The sequence below is a fragment of the Microtus oregoni genome, unplaced genomic scaffold, assembly GCF_018167655.1.
Source record: "Microtus oregoni isolate MIOR12 unplaced genomic scaffold, Mior012 000019F_ref0000042, whole genome shotgun sequence".
NCBI classification, from domain to species: Eukaryota; Metazoa; Chordata; class Mammalia; order Rodentia; family Cricetidae; genus Microtus; species Microtus oregoni.
The window spans coordinates 36593605-36611825 of NW_024543078.1; the positions used below are offsets into that span (position 1 = coordinate 36593605).

An 18221-nucleotide genomic window follows, 5' to 3' on the forward strand; every position below is an offset into this window, starting at 1 on the left:
TACCTGATCCAGTTTGCCATTAGAGCCAGGCTTTATTCAAGTCTTAGCAAGGGGACTTCATCTCTATCTGCTTCAGGGTGGCAGACAAGGAGCTGTGTAAACTGTGGAGGGCTGGGCCCTAGAACATAGCTGAAAACCTGCTCTGAACACCAGGGGTTGTTGTGTCCCTCTCGACTTTGCGAACTCGGCTGGGGTGGGAGGGCAGGGGAGTCTTTCCAACTGCCATAAAAACACCCCTATAAACGCCCTATGCACCTTCTTCCAAAGGCTACGAGGACTTTCTCTGGGAGGTGTTCTGGGAAGAGTTGGCCTTGCCTCCATCCCTGAGACAGAGGAGGCCTCAGGCTTTCCAGCATCTTATTTGAAGAGCTTGGATCTATAACTCCCTGCCAAAAATGCCACCCCACCCCCGGCAAACCACACACTCTTACAGCCATTTACGTCAAACATGATTTATTGACATGTTTTATTGACATCTATTTTTTTTTTATTTTTTTGGCTTTGGAGCCTGTCCTGGAACTAGCTCTTGTAGACCAGGCTGGTCTCAAACTCACAGAGATCTGCCTGCCTCTGCCTCCTGAGTGCTGGGATTAAAGGTGTGCGCCACCACCGCCCGGCCTTATTGACATCTATTAAACTCGCCTGACTCTCCTCTGGCCCCAAACACCTTATGGCCACAATATCCCATTCTTCACCCTGGAGGCCTGTCCTTATCTAACCATCCCACCCCAAGTTCTTCCAAAACTCACTCTTTTCTGGGCGTGCCCCACAAATTTGGTTCCTGCCACCATAAGACACGATGCACACTTGATTTCTGATCATCGAGGTCACTCTGCCTCTCTCAGTGTGGGTGAGCTTCCTGTTGGTGGAGTTAGATCAGCTGAGCAGCCTCACTGTCCCCAGGGCCTGCGAGGCCTGGTGCTGGGCAGATGCTCAACAACTGCTAAAGATACGATTAGTGGAGACGTAAAGGAACACACACACTATTCCCGTATTCATCAGTCTTTTGGTTGGGGATGCAGCTCGCAAGCAGGACGCTTGTCTAGCATGTGCAAGGATGTGACTTCTAGCTCCAGAACTACAAAAAGAAAAAATAAAAACTCATACTCTATAAGGGGTGTCCCACCTGACTCTACAGGCTGCATGAGGCCCAGGGTCTCTATGAACCTGGCTAATCACAGAACCCATAAAATTGCATGAAGTGTTATGTGGGTGTTTTCTGTGGGTTTTTAGATTGTTTTGTAACTCGGTTGGCATGGTTCATGGTTCTCAGTTATGAACTTTGTCGATGACAGCATTGTGTTGCAATGTCAGAGAGTTGGACGTGCCTGCAAGAGTGAGGGTTTGCTGAGGACACATGACTTCCTGAGCTCTCAATGCCCTGTCCACTTGCCAGGCAGGTCTGCATCATCTCCTCAGGTGACCTCTGTGATCATTGCTTAACCATGAGGCATTGTTGTGCCAGCTTTGGGATCGAGAGATGCTGGTATCCACAGCTCGTTCCTTGGTGCCTGGTGCCTACCCCTCTGTCCCCAGCAACAATGTATGCCTGTTCTCTGTGATGGAAGCATCAGCTGTTCTTGGGCCTGGGGCATATCTGTCTCTGTTACCGGCAAGGAAATACTAGTGAGGCTTTACTAAAGGGGAAAATTGGCTTTGGGTGGTTAGAAGGGCAAGGGTCAGGGTTAAAGTCCAGGAGCCTTTTATTTTAAGGCCACATTGAATCGTTTTGAGTACTCATGACATGAAGTAAGATGAATGAACTCAAGACAGTCCTAACCACAGCGACAACTCTTTTGGTCTGCCAGCAAGAAGATGGAGGGAGACAAGAGGGGCTCAGAGTGCAGGAGCAGCCCTGGACTTGGAAATGCCTTCTGACTCTTGCCTGACAGTCCCAGGCTCTTGGGATCCAGCAAAACCGTACAATTTTTTTCCCTCTTGCCAATCTGCTTAGGCTGATTTTAGGCAGGTATTGCCAAGAGGCAGTGCCATGAGCAATTCCTGCCTAAGACTCTAAGCCTTAGCTGTAAGTGGTCCAGATACAGTGGCTAGGGGCTGCCCTGAAGAGCCTCCTCCCTCATCTTCAAGGCTTATCACTTTTTTCCATTAAAATGTCTTCGATAATGAAGACATCTAGCACGCAGAGAAAATCAAATGATGGCATCTGGAACCTGGAAAGGGGCCGGGGCATGGCTTCTTGCTTGCAAGGTGCCTAGACAGTGGCGTCTGCCAAGGCTTTGAGGATGACAGCACTTTGAAACAAGGGCCCCCTTACCAGGAACATCTTACTATTCCACTTCTAGGGACATTTTGCCCAGCAGCACAGGAGGACAAAGAAGGCAACATCAGTGATCCTGAGCCAGTGTCTGGGTTACCCTGCGTGGGACACAGGTCTTCTGTCCCAGCCATAAGTCCAGGAGAGAGCAGTGCAGCAAAGCCCAGGCTCCTAGGCTCCAGGTAATGGCTTCTCTGAGCCAATCCACAAAGGTGCATTGGTTCGAGCTTGGTAACATTTGCTCGGTTAGTTTCAGTCCATCCAACAGAGAAATGGTAGGCTGGCTGGGTACCTGTGGATGCCAGGAGGGCCAGCCTTTGAGATATTAATGCAGACACAGTCACTGGCCAGCTCCTGGGTCACGCAGGGAAGGGATATTGGTAGCTGCCTTCCAACTCTCTCCTTAGAGACATGCAGATGTATGGAAAGCTGGAAGGCTCTCCAAGAAGCATGCTAGAAGCCAGGATGAACCTCCAGAATAATTCACCCTGTGCCCAGTACCAATATCTCCCCCGCAGCTTAGCTTTGGTTCTGAGCTCCACTCAGGCCAGAAAGAACTAAAGTTGGCCAGTTCTAGTGGTGCACATCTGCAAACCCAGGACTCGGGACACTGAAGAAGGCAGACTGCAATGCCAGCCTGGGCTACATGGGGAATTTGAAGAAGGCTTGGCAGGGGCAACTGCCTGAAGAAAAAGGAAACAGTCAAGGTTGAGTATTAGCAGGATCCTAGCATGTGTGTGTGGGCTGGGGGCGGGGGAGGTGCACGAGGACATGTGTGCATGCGTGTGTCTCGTCATTAGATTCAACAACCCGCTCAGCCTCGTAAAGCCAAGTGTGGCTTTTCCCCTGATGATTCCCCTGCCATGCCCTGCCTCTCCACTTCTGCCATTCCTTTCAAAGGCAGCCCGATTTAGAAAGGGCTTGCTGCTCTGCTGGAGCTGGGGCTTTGCTCCTCCTTCCCCGGCTCCCCAGCTGCTTCCAGCTGGCCCTTCCGGCCTTGCTGACCTCCAGCTGGAGAAAAACCATCCCTCAGCTGTACTCCCTGTGGCGAACAGAATATGGCTCTCCTGTACTGGATCCCAGTTGGGATACCCGGCATGGCTGAATCCTTGGTGGGTGGGTGTCTTCAAGAGGACAAGAGCAAGGGCAGGGTCCTTTTCCTAATGGATGTGCGCTGTCACCCTCGGCCCTGTTCTCGAGGTCCAGGGAATGAAAGTGCTGGACTGTGTCTAAGGGGTCCCATGGGGAGGCTCAGATGGAGATGGGGATTGGAGATCTCTGTAGCCACATTCAGCACCGCCCTGTCTGGGGGGGGGAGGGGCAGGGGTGCATGAAGGAGTTGGGTGGAGCAGGGTCAGAGGCGGCCAGTGTCCTCCTGGTCCGGAGGAGGGCTTGTTGCCCTGAGGCCCTGCAACTTCTCCTCGCAGGCCTTGTCTGGGAGCAGCACCTCTGCAGTATAGCCGACTTTCTTGGTGTGCAGAAGACTGTAGGTGTTGTCAAAGCGCAGGACATCTGCAAGGACAGAGAGGGGACAGACAGCATAAGGCCAGCTCATGCGCACTCCTGGTGATGTTGGGAACGTGTTGACCAGGCCATGGGTAAGACGTGAGCATCAGCGACAGGCCTGCCCCAAGCTCACCACTCATGACCTCCTCCTGGGAGTGTGGTGACCTCAGTAGGAGTATGACCCCTTCTACCACCCTAGAATTACACCAGCACTTCACAGGCAGCCCCTGAAGAGGGGATGTCATACCCATCACTTTGACTTCCTGGCTTGTGACATAGGTGTTTTTGCTCTGAGTGTCCTTGCCATGATGCGTACCCTTGCTGGAGACTCAAAGCAATAAGCTCACTGAATCTTGGGCTAGAACCTCCAGAACTGTGTGGTAGAGTAAATAATCCCCTAGGCTTATTGCCTTGGGTATTTTGTTATAGTATGTGAAGCTAGCTAAGACACTAGACCATTTTGTTTTTGTGAAACTGATACCAGTTCTAGCCACCTCTTTGGGATATTTGGAGTTTAGACAACTGGGCAGGCCCCTTGCAGAGACCCTTGGCAAAGTCCATGGCTACTTAGTTGTCTCCTAGGCTGCTATTCTCCTAGGCCCTGAGTCTCAGGAGTTTGTGCAATGCACCTCCGGCCTTACATCCACCAGTCAGATCTAAGACCCTGAAGATGCCGCTGCTGGAGCCCTCCTGTACAGTTCTTGCTCTTTCCCTGAGAGCTGGATGTAGAGGAACTCCAGAGAGGCCGGACCAGCCCCAGGTGGCTGTCTCTCTTCCTACCACAAAGGCAACTGCAGGAAAACTTGGCGTTCTTACAGACTCCAGCCTTGACGCAGGTGAGGCTCCCGTCCTCAGGCACCAGGTGGGCGTTGTAGCGCTGGTTGGGCAGCACCTCTGCCATCTCCCCGGCCTTCTGCCTCTCCCCCATCCTGGTCTTCAGGAAGATCCCAAAGCCAATGTCGCCGCCCTCGGAGGAGAACTGCCACCTGCAGCAGAAAGAGCCTCTGAGGACCTCCTGTGTGGACTGCGAGGCCCTTCCAGGAATGCCCAGTCACAGTCCCTACCTGAGCACACAGCCTGGGAACAGGATCTCATTCTCCACCTGGTGGGAGGAGCCTCGGCCCACCACCACTGTGTGCTCATAGTGCGGCTTCTCCTGCCGGCACAGGTAGTAGTGCTTGGGTACGTCGCCGCCATAGTTGATCTGTGAGTTAGCGGTGGGTAAGCTGACAGGCAGCCACAGGCTAGTCTCCTCCCTCCCCATCCTCTGGGCACTCTGTACCTTAGTCAGGCACTTGGGGTTACCATCAGGATCAGTCATGGTTCCCCCAAATTCCACAGGCAGCTGGTCAGGGCTCATGAACTTGAGGAGCTCCTGTTTCCAGTTATCTGTATGAGGAAAAGGGGCACCGAGGAGCTCTGGAGACCAACAGAGAGACCAGTGAGAGGGCCACTTGCTTCCCTGAGAATCTATTCCTCAGAGCACTCATGAGCTTGCTTTCTGGCTCGGAGGCCATGACCCAGAACTGGAGGCTGGTTCTGTACGCTGATGAGGCAGACCAAGGCCAATGCTGTGGAAGGAGGATATCCCAGGAGAAGGGGGCCTCTGGCAATACCTTCTGCTTTCCAGACAGGCACAGAGCCAGCGCCAACTGGGGGGCCAAGAGCTAAGTCACTTACCTCCCAGAATCACTATCTTCTTCTGTGTCTCCTCACCCATGAACGACTTGACCAGGTTGAAGGCCACTGGGAAAAGCTTGGGAGCTGAAACACACAGAACATCACTGGGAAGCTGGACCAGAGACAACTGCAGTACATAAAGGCGCAGCCAATCCTACGCTGAGCAGGAGTTGAGAGGATCTGGGTTATGCTATGCCCTGCTGTGTGAGCGCTAGCTCAGACTTGCACTTCTGAGTCTTAGAGTTATTAGCCGTAAAGTGACCATATGGTGTCTGGTTCTCAATAATCAGTGATGTCCCTTAACCAGCTGTCGGGTGTTGGGGACAAACTGGACCCCTGGTCAGCAATGATGATTCCTTAAGGCCACTCATGGTTTTGCTAGGTGACCTCAGAGTCCTTTGGGGTGAGAGTATCCTGTCCCACCCCAGGGGTACCTGCTTACTCATTGAGCACTTCCTGTGGGCCAGGTTTTGTGTGCCATCTTCTCACTTAGCAGACTCTCATTTAATATCCTAACTATGGCGGAGGCATCATGGTGGTCTCACTCCACAACACGGAAAAGCTGAGTCTCATTGAGAGGAAACCGACTCGCTCCAAATGAGAGAGCTAACTAGACGTGAGCCCAGGACATCTGAGTCCAGGGAATGTAGGACGGCCATCGAAGACAGGGACCATTCTTGCTAACAGAATGGCTCATGGTCCAGTCTACACTGACGTGAATAAGAAAATAGCAACAAATATTTAGACACCTAACATGCTGAAACACACCGGGGAAGGATTTTGCATAGTACAAAAATATTGGTCTGCAAAGGAATGGAGTTAAGAACACAAAAACCTTATTCACAAAAGATTGTTTTTGAGAAGCTGTAACCCAAAGGCCTATTCATTGTCACCTCACCCCAGTCTCCCTTCCCCAGGCAGGGGTCATCTTGGTCATGGACTCACCTCGAATAATAACTAAATTTTTCACTGTCTCAGGATAATTTGCTTCCAAGATGGCGAAAAACTGTAAAGTCAAGTGACATCGGTCATGGCTGTAGCCAGCCCTTGAATGCCCAATCTTCTGTAGCTCTGATACTGCTGAAGCAAGAGGCCCAGCCCCGCCTTCTCCATGACACGTGCATCCTCCTCTGGGACGTCCTTGCTCCTCATCCTCCCTCTAGGGTGCCCCTAAGGCCAGCATCTCAAGGCCAGACTGGTCCACAGGTCCTCTGGAGGGTGTCTCTACTTTTCTATGGATGGGAAGCTGGTGTGGGCTGTGGGTCCCCCTTGGCCTGGTGCTGTTACTGCTCTTGTCTCCTGCCTTACCTGCTGGTAGACTTCCACTGCTGGCTTCCACAGGTGCCTCAGGCTCAACCCTTCCACATCGAACACCATCACCATCCTCTCGATCTTCCTGCCCAACTGCAGGAACAGAGCAGGCACACTGGTTAGATTGATAATTCATGCAGGGGATCCTGGCCACCTCTCTCCATCTTCTTGATACCCACAACCAGGTAGGGAGGCCTGGCAAGCGTGTGTAGGGTCCCAAACAGATGGCATCCATCTAGGGTGTGAGGAGAGGTTAAAGCTGAGCTCTAGGCTCTTCGGGTATCATAGTTTGTTCGACACTATTGCCTAGCGCATAATTAAAGCATGACTCAGGGCTGGCAAGATGGCTCAACAGGTAAAGGCACTTGTCACCAAGACCATTGACCTGAGTTCAATTCCTGGGACCCACTTGGTGGAAAGAGAGCTAATTCCCAGAAGCTGTCCTCAATCTCTGCATGTCACCATGGCATGCACTGGGCTCATACTTCAGATGCACAAAACCAACAAGGCTGCCTTCTACACTGGGTTCACTCTGAAAGCTGCAGAGGTCAGAGGGCAGCTCAGGGCAGGAGATGAACATGTCCAGGTGAGTATGAAGGTCTTCTTAGAGTAGAAGCCTCACTCTTGAGTGCTCCATATACAATTTGTTTGGTTTTCAAGACAGGTTCTTTATATAGCCCTGGCTGTCCTGGAACTCTCTCTGTAGGCCAGACTGGCCTCAAACTCACAAAGACCCACCTGCCTCTGCCTCCCAAGTGCTGGGATTAAAGGGATGCATTACTACATCCGACTTGCCAATGTACTATGTATGTATGTATGTATGTATGTATGTATGTATCTATCTATCTATCTACCTACCTACCTACCTATCTATCATGTGTGCCAGGTGTGTGTGTTCAGGTACATACCATGGTGCCTGTCTGGAAGTCAGAAGGAAACCCGGGGGAGTCATTCTCTCCTCCCACCGTGTTAGTTCGAGGAACAGGACTCAGGTTGTTAGGCATGGTTGCAAGTGCCTTTACCTCTGAGCCATCTCACTGGCCCTAGGATTTCATATATATTTTAATAACTCTGTAGTATCTCCTTGCATCCCATGGGGGGATGCACAGAGTCATGGCTTGACTATTAGTTTTTATAGACAGAGAATCTACAGTGGTGACTATCTTTTCTGTAAGTAAAGCTGGCTGGCTGTTCCAAGAAATCCTAGGAACAGTGCTAAGGGTTCTCACTACTCCCATGGTCAGTGTCGGGGCCTGGCTTTTTATGTGGGTGATTGGAATCTGAACATGGTCTTTGTGCTTGCTCGGCAAGCACTTTATGAACTCAGCCAGAAGAGAAGGCATTGGTGACCTTACCTCAGGCCAGCAGAGAGTCTCACACACACACACATACACTTACACATACTCACATACATACACATACTCACTTGCACATACATTCACACATACACACACAAACACACATACATACTTGCACACACATATACACTCACATATATTCACACACACACACACACACACATTCACTATGATACTCACGGAGGAATCAAAGTGGGAGAAAATCATACGGAGAGCTGGCGAGAGTTAGAGAGACAAGGTGCTGTCCTTCCCTGGGCCTAGTGTCTCCACTTGGAACACTAAGGCCACCAAACATGCTGCCTGAATCCCACTGCTTACCTTTTGACTCTGCAGCTCACACTCATGCTGAAGCAGCTCACAGACTCTGATACGCTTGCGGATCATGTCCTGCTTAGAGGCAGACATCAGGAGCCCCTTGGGGTCCATTGTCCCAATGATGTCAAACCACACAGGGCAGCCTTCGTAGTCATAGCCACACAGACCACCCGAGTCATAGAGCTGGATCACCTGGACAAATGGACAAAGTCCTCACTCAAACCAGCCCACGCTGTGCCATCGGGTGGCTAGATGGGGGAGAGGGAGGGCATCAGCAGGCTTAAGGCTCACCTCTGGTGGCTGCCACGTAAGGATGTGGTTCAGGTCCTGCTGATTCCGGAACTCCACATGCTGCAGAGATATGCAGAAGCTACAGAAGCTACATGTCTCCAAAGCCTCTGCAGGTACTGGGGACATGAAGTCCAGCAGCCCTCCCACAGCTACAAGATTGTGCCAGAAGACTTTAGCCTCCACAGAACTGGGGATGGAGGTGGGAGGAGGATGCAGGGAGGAGGGACTCAGGCCTTGTTCAGGAAAGGACCCAGGAGATGGAAAGCAGAACACGAGAAGAGACTCTCTCTACCGGCCAGAAGCCTGGGTGAGCACAAGGGGAGCCAGGGCAGGGAAGCAGGGTCCTACCTTCCGGAGCATGTCCTCCGACTTCTTAAGGTCAAAGTTCCGAGCTGCGAAAACATGGGAAGGACAGGCCAGATCTAGAATGAGCTGGTCTTGGGGGTTTAGCAAGACAGCTCAGCTGGTAAAGGCGAGGTGCTTGCCACTGTTAGGTCCTAAATTAGGGACAAATGGCTAACTGCAGAGGTTAGAAGAAAAATGGTCCCCAAAGGGAGTGGCACTATTAGGAGGTGTAGCCTTGTTGGAATAGGTGTGGTCCTATAGGAGGAAGTGTGTCACTGGGAAGGGGGAACTTTGATGTATATATACTCAAGCCACGCCCAACAAGACAGACCACTTCCTGTTGCCTACTTAAGATGTAGAAATCTCAGCTCCTTCTCCAGCACCATGTCTGCCTGCATGTCGCCATGTCCCACCATGATGATAATGGACTGAACCTCTGAAACTGTTAAGTCACCCAATTAAATGTTTTCCTTTATAAGAGTCACCATGGTCATTCATACAAGGAGCAAGATCCACCGTGGTCTATGGTCTCTTCACAGCAATAGGCACCTAAGACACTGAGATGCTTATTTAACATATCAAAGTAGACCTGGCTGCCAGGTTCTCCCAGCATCCCTCAGTCCCTACCAGTTACAGGGGATGACTGGCATACCTCACCCTACCCTAAATCTCTCGAGCCCAGGTGCTGTGCTGCCCTCCTTCCTTTCCCTTTCCTTCCCTTTCCTCCCCTTCCCTTCATTTCCCTTCCCTTCCCTTCCCTTTCCTCCCCTCCCCTTCCCCTCTACTCCCCTCCCCTTCCCTTTCCTCCCCTTCCCTTCCCTTTCCTCCCCTTCCCTTTCCTTTCCTTCCCTTTCCTTTCCTTCCCCTTCTCACTCCTTCCCCTTCCCTCCCCTTCCCTTCCCTCTCCTTCCCTTCCCTTCCCTCTATAATCCAGACATTTTGGTTACCTGGCCCCTTGGTCTGACTCTCACCTCTCCCCCCTCCTCACAAGGCTCAGGGTCATGTCCACTCTGGAATCTTCCAGATGTCCCTCCTCTGACTATGCTCTCTCTTTTACCTACAATAAGCTTTCTCCTCCACCAAGCCTAACGATCTGAGTTTAATCTCTGGAACTCACATAACAGAGAGAAATCAATCAGCAAACTTCCGCTGCCTCCGTGTGCATCGGTTGGTTGCCTGCGTACTCCCACCTCCCAATAAACAAACAGACACAGAAACCATTTAAGAATGGTAGGAGAAACTGGTTCCTAGAGGTTCCTGAGGACAAGATTAGGGTGTCCTCACTTTTCCTTACACCCTCAAAATATCCTTGGGATTTGGGAATCTGTGTGTGTATCTGGTTGTGCCTGTGCATGCATGTGCACGCGGGTGTGGGGGCCAGGGCTCACTGTTGGTGCCCTTCTCAACCACTTTCTCACTGAATCTGGAGCTCATCAATTGGTTAGAATAATGGCTGACCAGAAAGCCTCATCTCCCTCCGTCCTGCAGTTACACATAGACCATGCTGGATCTTGCTCCTTGTATGAATGCTGGGAGAAAGAGCGTGGTCCTCATATTTGCCCAGCAAGTACCTTAATGATCTCAGCTGGAACTAGAGGCATGCCGGCAGCCCACAAGCACAGTTTATTTTAGAAATGCCTTGGCAGCTTCTTTGTATGGCGACTAGCTCGCTATCAGATTTTCCACCAAGGGAGCTGAAGTGGAACACAACAGCAGAGACTTTCAAGTGGAAGGCGACATTCCAGCCAGACAGCCTTTGCCCTGTTCGTTAATCACCTCAAGAAGGAACCACAAGGGCCACTAGCTGGCCTCCCCATCCTCTGTGACAAGTCACTCGGTCATGGCATACACAGGCAGCCCACGCTACTCCTCAGCAGCTTCCACAGAGCCCAAACCCGTCTCATAAGGGCTGCAGCCCCCCAGTCACAGGCCAAACAATACAGAGCTGCTTGTCAGGGTAGGTTTCACTGCAAGTGTCAGAGAACAAGCCTCTGCGATGACACTCTCCCGGTCCTCTTTTGTGTGTATTAGCGTCACCTGCATCGGTGTTAGCCCGCTGAGTGGTCTATGATGATGGGACCAGCCATCTCTGAACTGCTCAGTGTGGCGGTCCCTAGCTGGATGAGGCCACTGAACAGCAGAAATGTAGCCAGTGAGACGAGGACCCGCAGTCTTAATTTAAGATAATTTGGATAGTTAAATATGTCCACAGGATACCACACTGAATATAGCAGTTCTAAATACATCAACATTTAAACGTTTGTCTATTTACTGTGTCTGGATCTTTTCTGTACCAAGCTTAAATTCCAAGAGTTTTATAGGCCGAGCTGCCAGTTTGAGCAGTACCTGAGTGCTCATCATGTTTTATAATTGGATATTGCTTCAGATAAGAATGCTACTAGTTTTTTCTTCATCCTGTTGGCTGTTTTTTTTCCCCTGAAAACCTAAAACTGTTTAAAAATAAAATTTAAAAACTGTTTCTAAAAATAATTATTTAAAAACAGAAAGAACAAAAAGAGGGGGAAAGTGGCCTTCAGGTTGGGGTTTCCTTCATGTAGGCCTGGAGACTTTATATTTGACTCAGCACTTTGAAGACAGGGCTCAATACCAAGCCTACAACAGCACAGAAGAAAGCAAGGCTGATAGACTGGCTTCTCGCTGGTCCTCTGCTAGCAGTGTGGAGCTGGGGCTCGGTTACAAGTCCATCTGGTTGACAACCACTTAACCCACGTGCCTTGTGTTCACTTCTGGGATGAGTCTTGACTTCCTCCTACCTCAAGTGCCCACTCTATTCCAGGCAAAGGACTGAGTTAAAAGATTTCTCACCCCAGCCTTCCCCCCAGCTCCACCTGCCACAGATCTTCCCCCCAGCCTTCCCTGCAGCCTTCCCCCAGCCTCCCCCCCACTCTAGCCTCTTGCCCCCCAGCCTAGGTGCCATTTCTGGTATTCCTCTTCCAGACTGCTGTGAGTTCTAGAAGCCCCTTCTCTGCCATTACATCACTACTTGGTGTCCCAGAGGACTGAAGGCAGACCCAAGTCCTAAAGGTTCACAGAAACCCAATTCAGTGCCAAGCTGGGAAGGCCCTGGGGCCTCCATGCATTTACTCTGTTGAAGCCAAAGGCACTGGAGTAAAAGTATTAGGGGAATCAGGACAGATGTAGAATGGAGCGGGAGGGGATCCCCTGGGACCGGCTGTCTAATTAGGCTAGCTAACCAGCATGCTTTAGGTCGTCAAGAGACCCTGCTCAATAAAGAAGAGTAGTTAAGGGGGCTCTGGCTGCAGTCTCTGGCCTCCACAGGCCGCCCCACCGTCATCCCTTTCCTCTCAGGTCGCGGTTCCCTCTGGATGCCTCTAAATGCTCTGGCTGTGCTCCCACTGAAATCTACAATAAACTTCCTCCTTAACCCATACCCGGGAGCAATCATTTCCTCTTTTCTTTGTCATTCAGGAGACCCAAGCTCCCTCCGAGACAGAGAGACTAGGGCTCAGACGAGTCTGTGCAGTGCGCACAGATTCTAGCAATGGAGTTTAGGTTCTAGCCTAGAGAAGGCCAACAGGAAGCCTGTGTATCAGCAGGATGAGTGCCCTGAAGTGCCCACCTCACTTTCCTGCCATCTTGCTTCTTTCTCTCCTTTCCCTTGCTCCTTGCCTCCCTGATCCCCATGACCTCACCTCGGAGCCAGCGCAGAAGGAAGTAGTCATCAGCCTTGGGCAGCGCTGGCAGCACATCCTGGAGGGCCTCCCGGAACTAAGAGGAAAAGGAAGGGCATGATAGAATGTTACAGAAGTCCTCTGTCAGAGCCCGGGCCCTGACAGCTCAAACGGTCAATCAAGAGACAAGCAGCAGTGACAAGCTGAGGAGAGTTATTTGGTGTGGCCACTTTGGAGAGAGAAACCAGGAAAGAGGCCCACAAGTGGTCCTGGAATGAAGCTTAAGTTTAAAAAAGGGCAAGAGGTACGCATGGCTAAGCCGTCCTGACCAGTGGTTCTATATGCCACTGCCCGGCAAGTTTGGACTCCAGTCTGTCCTGCACGGTGGTGTGAGGAGCTGTCAGAACTGTCTGGCTCTTTTCTGGGGAGACAAGTTCCTCTTCTGGCCAGTGCCAGAGCCTTCCCCAAATAAGTACCAGAACTCCAGCCTTTTCTCCCCCAACTGCTGATGAAGGCTAGCCTGACAGTTCTAGAAGCATTGCCCCAGAATTGCACCCCAATAGTCTGGATTAAAGAGGGGCTCCTTCCTCTGAGCTTCAGTTTCCTCATTTATGGCATGAAGGTAATGTCAAATGTGTCCAATCAAAGGCTTCAATGTGTTTAAAATAAACATGGAAACCAAGTTTGATGGCACATATCTGTAACCCCAGCACTCAGGAAGCTGAGGCAGGAGGATCAGGAGTTTGAGACTAGCCTGGGCTACATATGGAGAACTTGTCTAGAAAAAGAAAATCTATAGGGACGGAGAGATGGCTCAGCAGTTATTATTAACCGGGATACGTGCAGGTAGAACACCCACACTCATACAACAACATACACATGCTTGTGCGCGCGCGCGCGCGCGCGCGCGCACGCACACACACACACACACACACACACACACACACACACACATCTCTGTAAGTCTGGGCCTAGTGCCCAAAAAGCAGAGGTAGGTAGATCTTATGAGTTTGAAGCAAGTCAGGGCTAGATACCCCAACCTCTGAGAAGTATCGATAATTGTTTTATTTTTGAGACAGGGTCTTACTATGTAGACCAGACCTGCCTCTGCCTCCCAAATGTTGGGATTAAAGGTGTGCGTCTCCATGCCTGGCCAATAGTAATCCCAAAAAACTAATGAGATGAGAATACATTTTGCTGTGCTTACATAATTAAAAAGAAACTCGTGAAGACAAATGACCAAGTGTGAAGGTAGAGAATCCCACACTTTAACAACCAGACCATGAGTCCTCGGGTCTGATAACCCACAACGCTGTACACAAACATCCACAGCCCCAACTCCTAATGGCTTGTCTGGAAATAGTGGTGCTCTAAGCTTTCCTAAAGTCAGCCTCAGGGGCAGCTAACGACCCTGCACATACAGCTGCTAGGACAGGCCAGCTCCCAGCAGCTCCTGGATCACGCTGTGTCTTCTCTGAGAGAGCACGGCTGTCACTGCTTGGCTGGGCATTGAACAGATTCTCCTCTTTGGCCTTTTTCTCTTTGGTAATCCATAGTCTCCGAGTACCTAGCCTGTCGCTGTCATCAGTGTGCAGTCTCTGATGCTAACAAGGATTAAAGCATGAATCCCAGCAGGCACTGGAAGGATTCACACTTGATCTGAGGGAACAGAGGCAGTTGATGGGGGCTGGAGGGTGGGAAAGGGTACAGTGTCCCTTAAGGAACAATAATGCTTCTCTCTCATCCCTGCTAGGTGACTGTCTGCCCAGCCTGGAGAAAAGTCACACTATAGTGTCCTATAAAGACTGGGTGTCTGGAAGTGTGGCCACACTGTCCTATGAAGATTGCATGTCCGGAAGTGTGGCTACACTGTCCTATGAAGACTGCGTGTCTGGAAGTGTGGACACAGTGTCCTATGAAGATTGAGTGTCTGAAAGTGTGGCCACACTGTCCTATGAAGACTGCATGTCTGGAAGTGTGGCCACACTGTCCTATGAAGACTGCATGTCTGGAAGTGTGGCCACACTGTCCTATGAAGATTGAGTGTCTGGAAGTGTGGACACACTGAACAATGAAGATTGTATGTCTGGAAGTGTGGCCACACTGTCCTATGAAGACTGCATGTCTGGAAGTGTGGCCACACTGTCCTATGAAGATTGTGTGTCTGGAAGTGTGGCCACACTGTCCTATGAAGACTGCATGTCTGGAAGTGTGGCCACACTGTCCTATGAAGACTGCATGTCTGGAAGTGTGGCCACACTGTCCTATGAAGATTGCGTGTCTGGAAGTGTGGCCACACTGTCCTATGAAGATTGTGTGTCTGGAAGTGTGGCCACACTGTCCTATGAAGATTGAGTGTCTGGAAGTGTGGCCACACTGTCCTATGAAGATTGTGTGTCTGGAAGTGTGGACACACTGTCCTATGAAGATTGAGTGTCTGGAAGTGTGGCCACACTGTCCTATGAAGATTGAGTGTCTGGAAGTGTGGCCACACTGTCCTATGAAGATTGAGTGTCTGGAAGTGTGGCCACACTGTCCTATGAAGATTGAGTGTCTGGAAGTGTGGCCACACTGTCCTATGAAGATTGTGTGTCTGGAAGTGTGGACACAGTATCCTATGAAGATTGTGTGTCTGGAAGTGTGGCCACACTGTCCTATGAAGACTGCATGTCTGGAAGTGTGGCCACACTGTCCTATGAAGACTGCATGTCTGGAAGTGTGGTCACACTGTCCTATGAAGACTGCATGTCTGGAAGTGTGGCCACACTGTCCTATGAAGATTGCGTGTCTGGAAGCGTGGACACACTGTCCAATGAAGATTGCGTGTCTGGAAGTGTGGTCACACTGTCCTATGAAGATTGAGTGTCTGGAAGTGTGGACACACTGAACAATGAAGATTGTATGTCTGGAAGTGTGGCCACACTGTCCTATGAAGACTGCATGTCTGGAAGTGTGGCCACACTGTCCTATGAAGATTGCGTGTCTGGAAGTGTGGACACACTGGTGCACGTTAAGCTCAGGAATCCTCTAGAAGGAGCTGATTCCGTGCACAGCTGTACAAAGATCTACAGCATCCACAGCCTTTCCCCTCTTCCTCCTTTTTTCTCTTACAATTTTTAAAACAGTAAGTGTATGTTATTTTTAAATAATGGAGAAAGTAGGAATGCCTCACAGGGTTCTCTATCACACTCCCTCCCAGACGCCAGGTGTCTAGTCCCAAAAGAACCCTGTGCCTGTTGCTTCCTGAGACCAACAGCACTGGGCGGCTTGTCAGTGAGCCCTCCTATTCCGCTAAGGTCCTCTCTTTCACTTGGAGAGCCTTGGCTGAGTTCCCAGGTCTATCCTTCACCCAGGTCTCTCATTTCTCCCTGTAAGATCCTTCCCCGTGGGAGACACTTCAAAACAAGCCATTCATCATTGTCCTTTGAGACGGAGTCACCAGGTAATCTGGTCTTGAATTTGGCAATCTTCCGGTCTTTGCCTCGTCGGGTGGGATTGCGCCTCCAGTGTCTGCCTGTCTGTCACAAAACTTTAGCTTTCCTTTCAAAGAAGGCCGAGTGTGAGCCTGGGCTGGATTCCTATGGACTGGGCCTCTCCTTTCTGATAGTCCTTGCTTTCTCCAGGTATAGTCTGCAGGATGCTCTCAAAATAAGACCCTCTAGCCTTCTATTTCTGTGTGCTAATAAAAAGTAAACAAATACGTCTGATAAGAAGACTGGGAACCCTGGCAACTGAAACCAAAGCAAACCAAACACTGTCGCAATCTCGGCAGAGATCTACAGATCTGCCTGGCAGTAGTCATAAGCTGGGAACAGGGGCCAAAACTGGGTGGTGTGGCCCACTGCGATAGAAGGCTGAATTTACACACACACACACACACACACACACACACACACACACACACACACAGAAGTCACCCCGAGGGAGGAAGAGGAGGGGTGCAGCATACAGCGGCTGCCTCAGAACGGTGCTCTCCGGAGGCACTGGGCTTTGCCATCCAGTCCCCACACAAGGCTACAGCCAATGTGCGCCCGGTGAGTTCAGCTTGGCTCCCACGCCTTCCCTCCCTCCACACCCCTCACCCTGGCCAGGGCCTCCTGTTGCTGTGGGCTCAGGTCCCCGACTTGTCCGCTCATGATGCTCTTCCGCTTGGCCTCGGCTACCACCACCCTCACCCCGGTTTTGCCTAGCAGGTCTGATACGGGTCCCGCCCCAAGGGAGAGTCCTTGTTTCTGCCCCGCCCTACCCAGTGCTCCCTCGTTTTTGTTTTTGTTTTGTTTGGTCTGCCCAGGTCATCAGGCCTACCCTTATGGGGCAGAGAGGTGACTTGACCTCAAGAGGTGTCTTGAGAGCCTGAGGTAGCTGGTGGCTCCCACCTCCGGGCCCTCTCACGATCAGGGCTCTGCCGCTCAGGTAGCGGTGGGACACAGGTGTGTGGGGGGGAGTATTAGGGGTGTGTTCACCTAAGGACACAAGCATGGGGGCAGGTTCTTCAGAGCCAAGTGGGAGCTGAGGATGTCACCCCCCACCCCCAGTCCTTTAGCCTAAGGAGAACCCAGCCCCCTACCCCTGACTTTGAACACAGGCTCAGCCCTCTAGACGGTTGAGACTGATTAGGTAAGATGTGCCTCCTGTGTTAGCAGAATGCCTGGCATGTCACACTCACGGTTGCGGACACAGTTTCAAAACTGTTATGAAGGCTCTTAGTAGAGCCAGAGCTACAGCTTGGCCCAGGTGGTGAATCCCTGGGAGTTAGGACAGCGAGAGAGCCAAGGAGAGGGTGGGGTGGCTGACTCCGAGGAAGTTGATCTCTCTGGACAGGGCGGGAAAACACCGGCTGCCTTGGCATGAATTTTCTGGACAGCAGGTGGCAAGGGAGCGGGGGAGGAGGCGGTGAAAACAGGCCACTGAGACCTTTCCCCTCTGTCCTCCCATGGGTCAAATCAAGTTCCAGATATACAATGACCAAGCATGGGCTCATATGAGGCTGATGCCCACTGGAGATGTGATTGGTCGTCAGCAAGTATGGGCCGTGCTAAGAAGCAGCAAACCAGATCTCAATGACTCAGGACCAGAAACAGTTAATATTTTATTCATTATTTTTGCTATTGATTGTATATTATATGATTATTTCAGATATACTGAAAAATATAAAATACATTAAAAAAACAAACAAACAAGCTGGTTCTTATGTAGCCCGAGATGGTTTCAAGCATTCTGTGTCATCAAGGAGAGTCTTGAACTCTTGGTTTTCCTGTTTTCACCTTCCCAGTGCTGGGGGACAGGCAAGTGCCATGATGCTTGGTGTGCTGGCTTATTTTATATCAACTTGACACACACTGGAGTCATCCCAAAGGAGGGAGCATCAACTGAGACAATGCCTCTATCAGACTGGACTGTAGGCAAACCTGTAGGGCATTTCTTAATTAGTGATTGTTGAGGAAGGGCCCTGCCCTGTGGGTGGTGCGATCCCTGGGCTGGTGGTCC

At 50.9% G+C, this 18221-nt stretch overlaps 1 protein-coding gene across 1 annotated transcript; it reads right to left on the reverse strand.

Annotated features, from left to right (window-relative positions):
- Nucleotides 1–1776: 1776 nt before the first annotated feature.
- On the reverse strand, nucleotides 1777–16891 carry LOC121459838 (SEC14-like protein 4). The gene is made up of 12 exons (XM_041669867.1): nucleotides 16817–16891; nucleotides 12756–12831; nucleotides 9085–9128; nucleotides 8737–8796; nucleotides 8449–8637; nucleotides 6770–6865; nucleotides 6407–6467; nucleotides 5462–5545; nucleotides 5064–5170; nucleotides 4846–4985; nucleotides 4598–4767; nucleotides 1777–3787 (listed from the first exon to the last, which is right to left on the reverse strand). The coding sequence occupies exons 1-12, from the start codon at nucleotides 16868–16870 to the stop codon at nucleotides 3630–3632; spliced, it is 1239 nt and encodes a 412-aa protein (XP_041525801.1). The 5' UTR covers nucleotides 16871–16891; the 3' UTR covers nucleotides 1777–3629.
- Nucleotides 16892–18221: the final 1330 nt, after the last annotated feature.

What these genes read in the sequence shown, in the direction of transcription:
- LOC121459838 (XM_041669867.1), bottom strand. Translation starts at nt 16,870, where the DNA reads ATGAGCGGACAAGTCGGGGACCTGAGCCCACAGCAACAGGAGGCCCTG. An exon ending in AACAGGAGGCCCTGGCCAGG is followed by an intron (nt 12,832 to 16,816) that starts GTGAGGGGTGTG and finishes TTTTCCTCTTAG; the next exon opens with TTCCGGGAGGCCCTCCAGGA. An exon ending in ACCCCAAGTGCCTGACTAAG is followed by an intron (nt 4,986 to 5,063) that starts GTACAGAGTGCC and finishes GCTAACTCACAG; the next exon opens with ATCAACTATGGCGGCGACGT.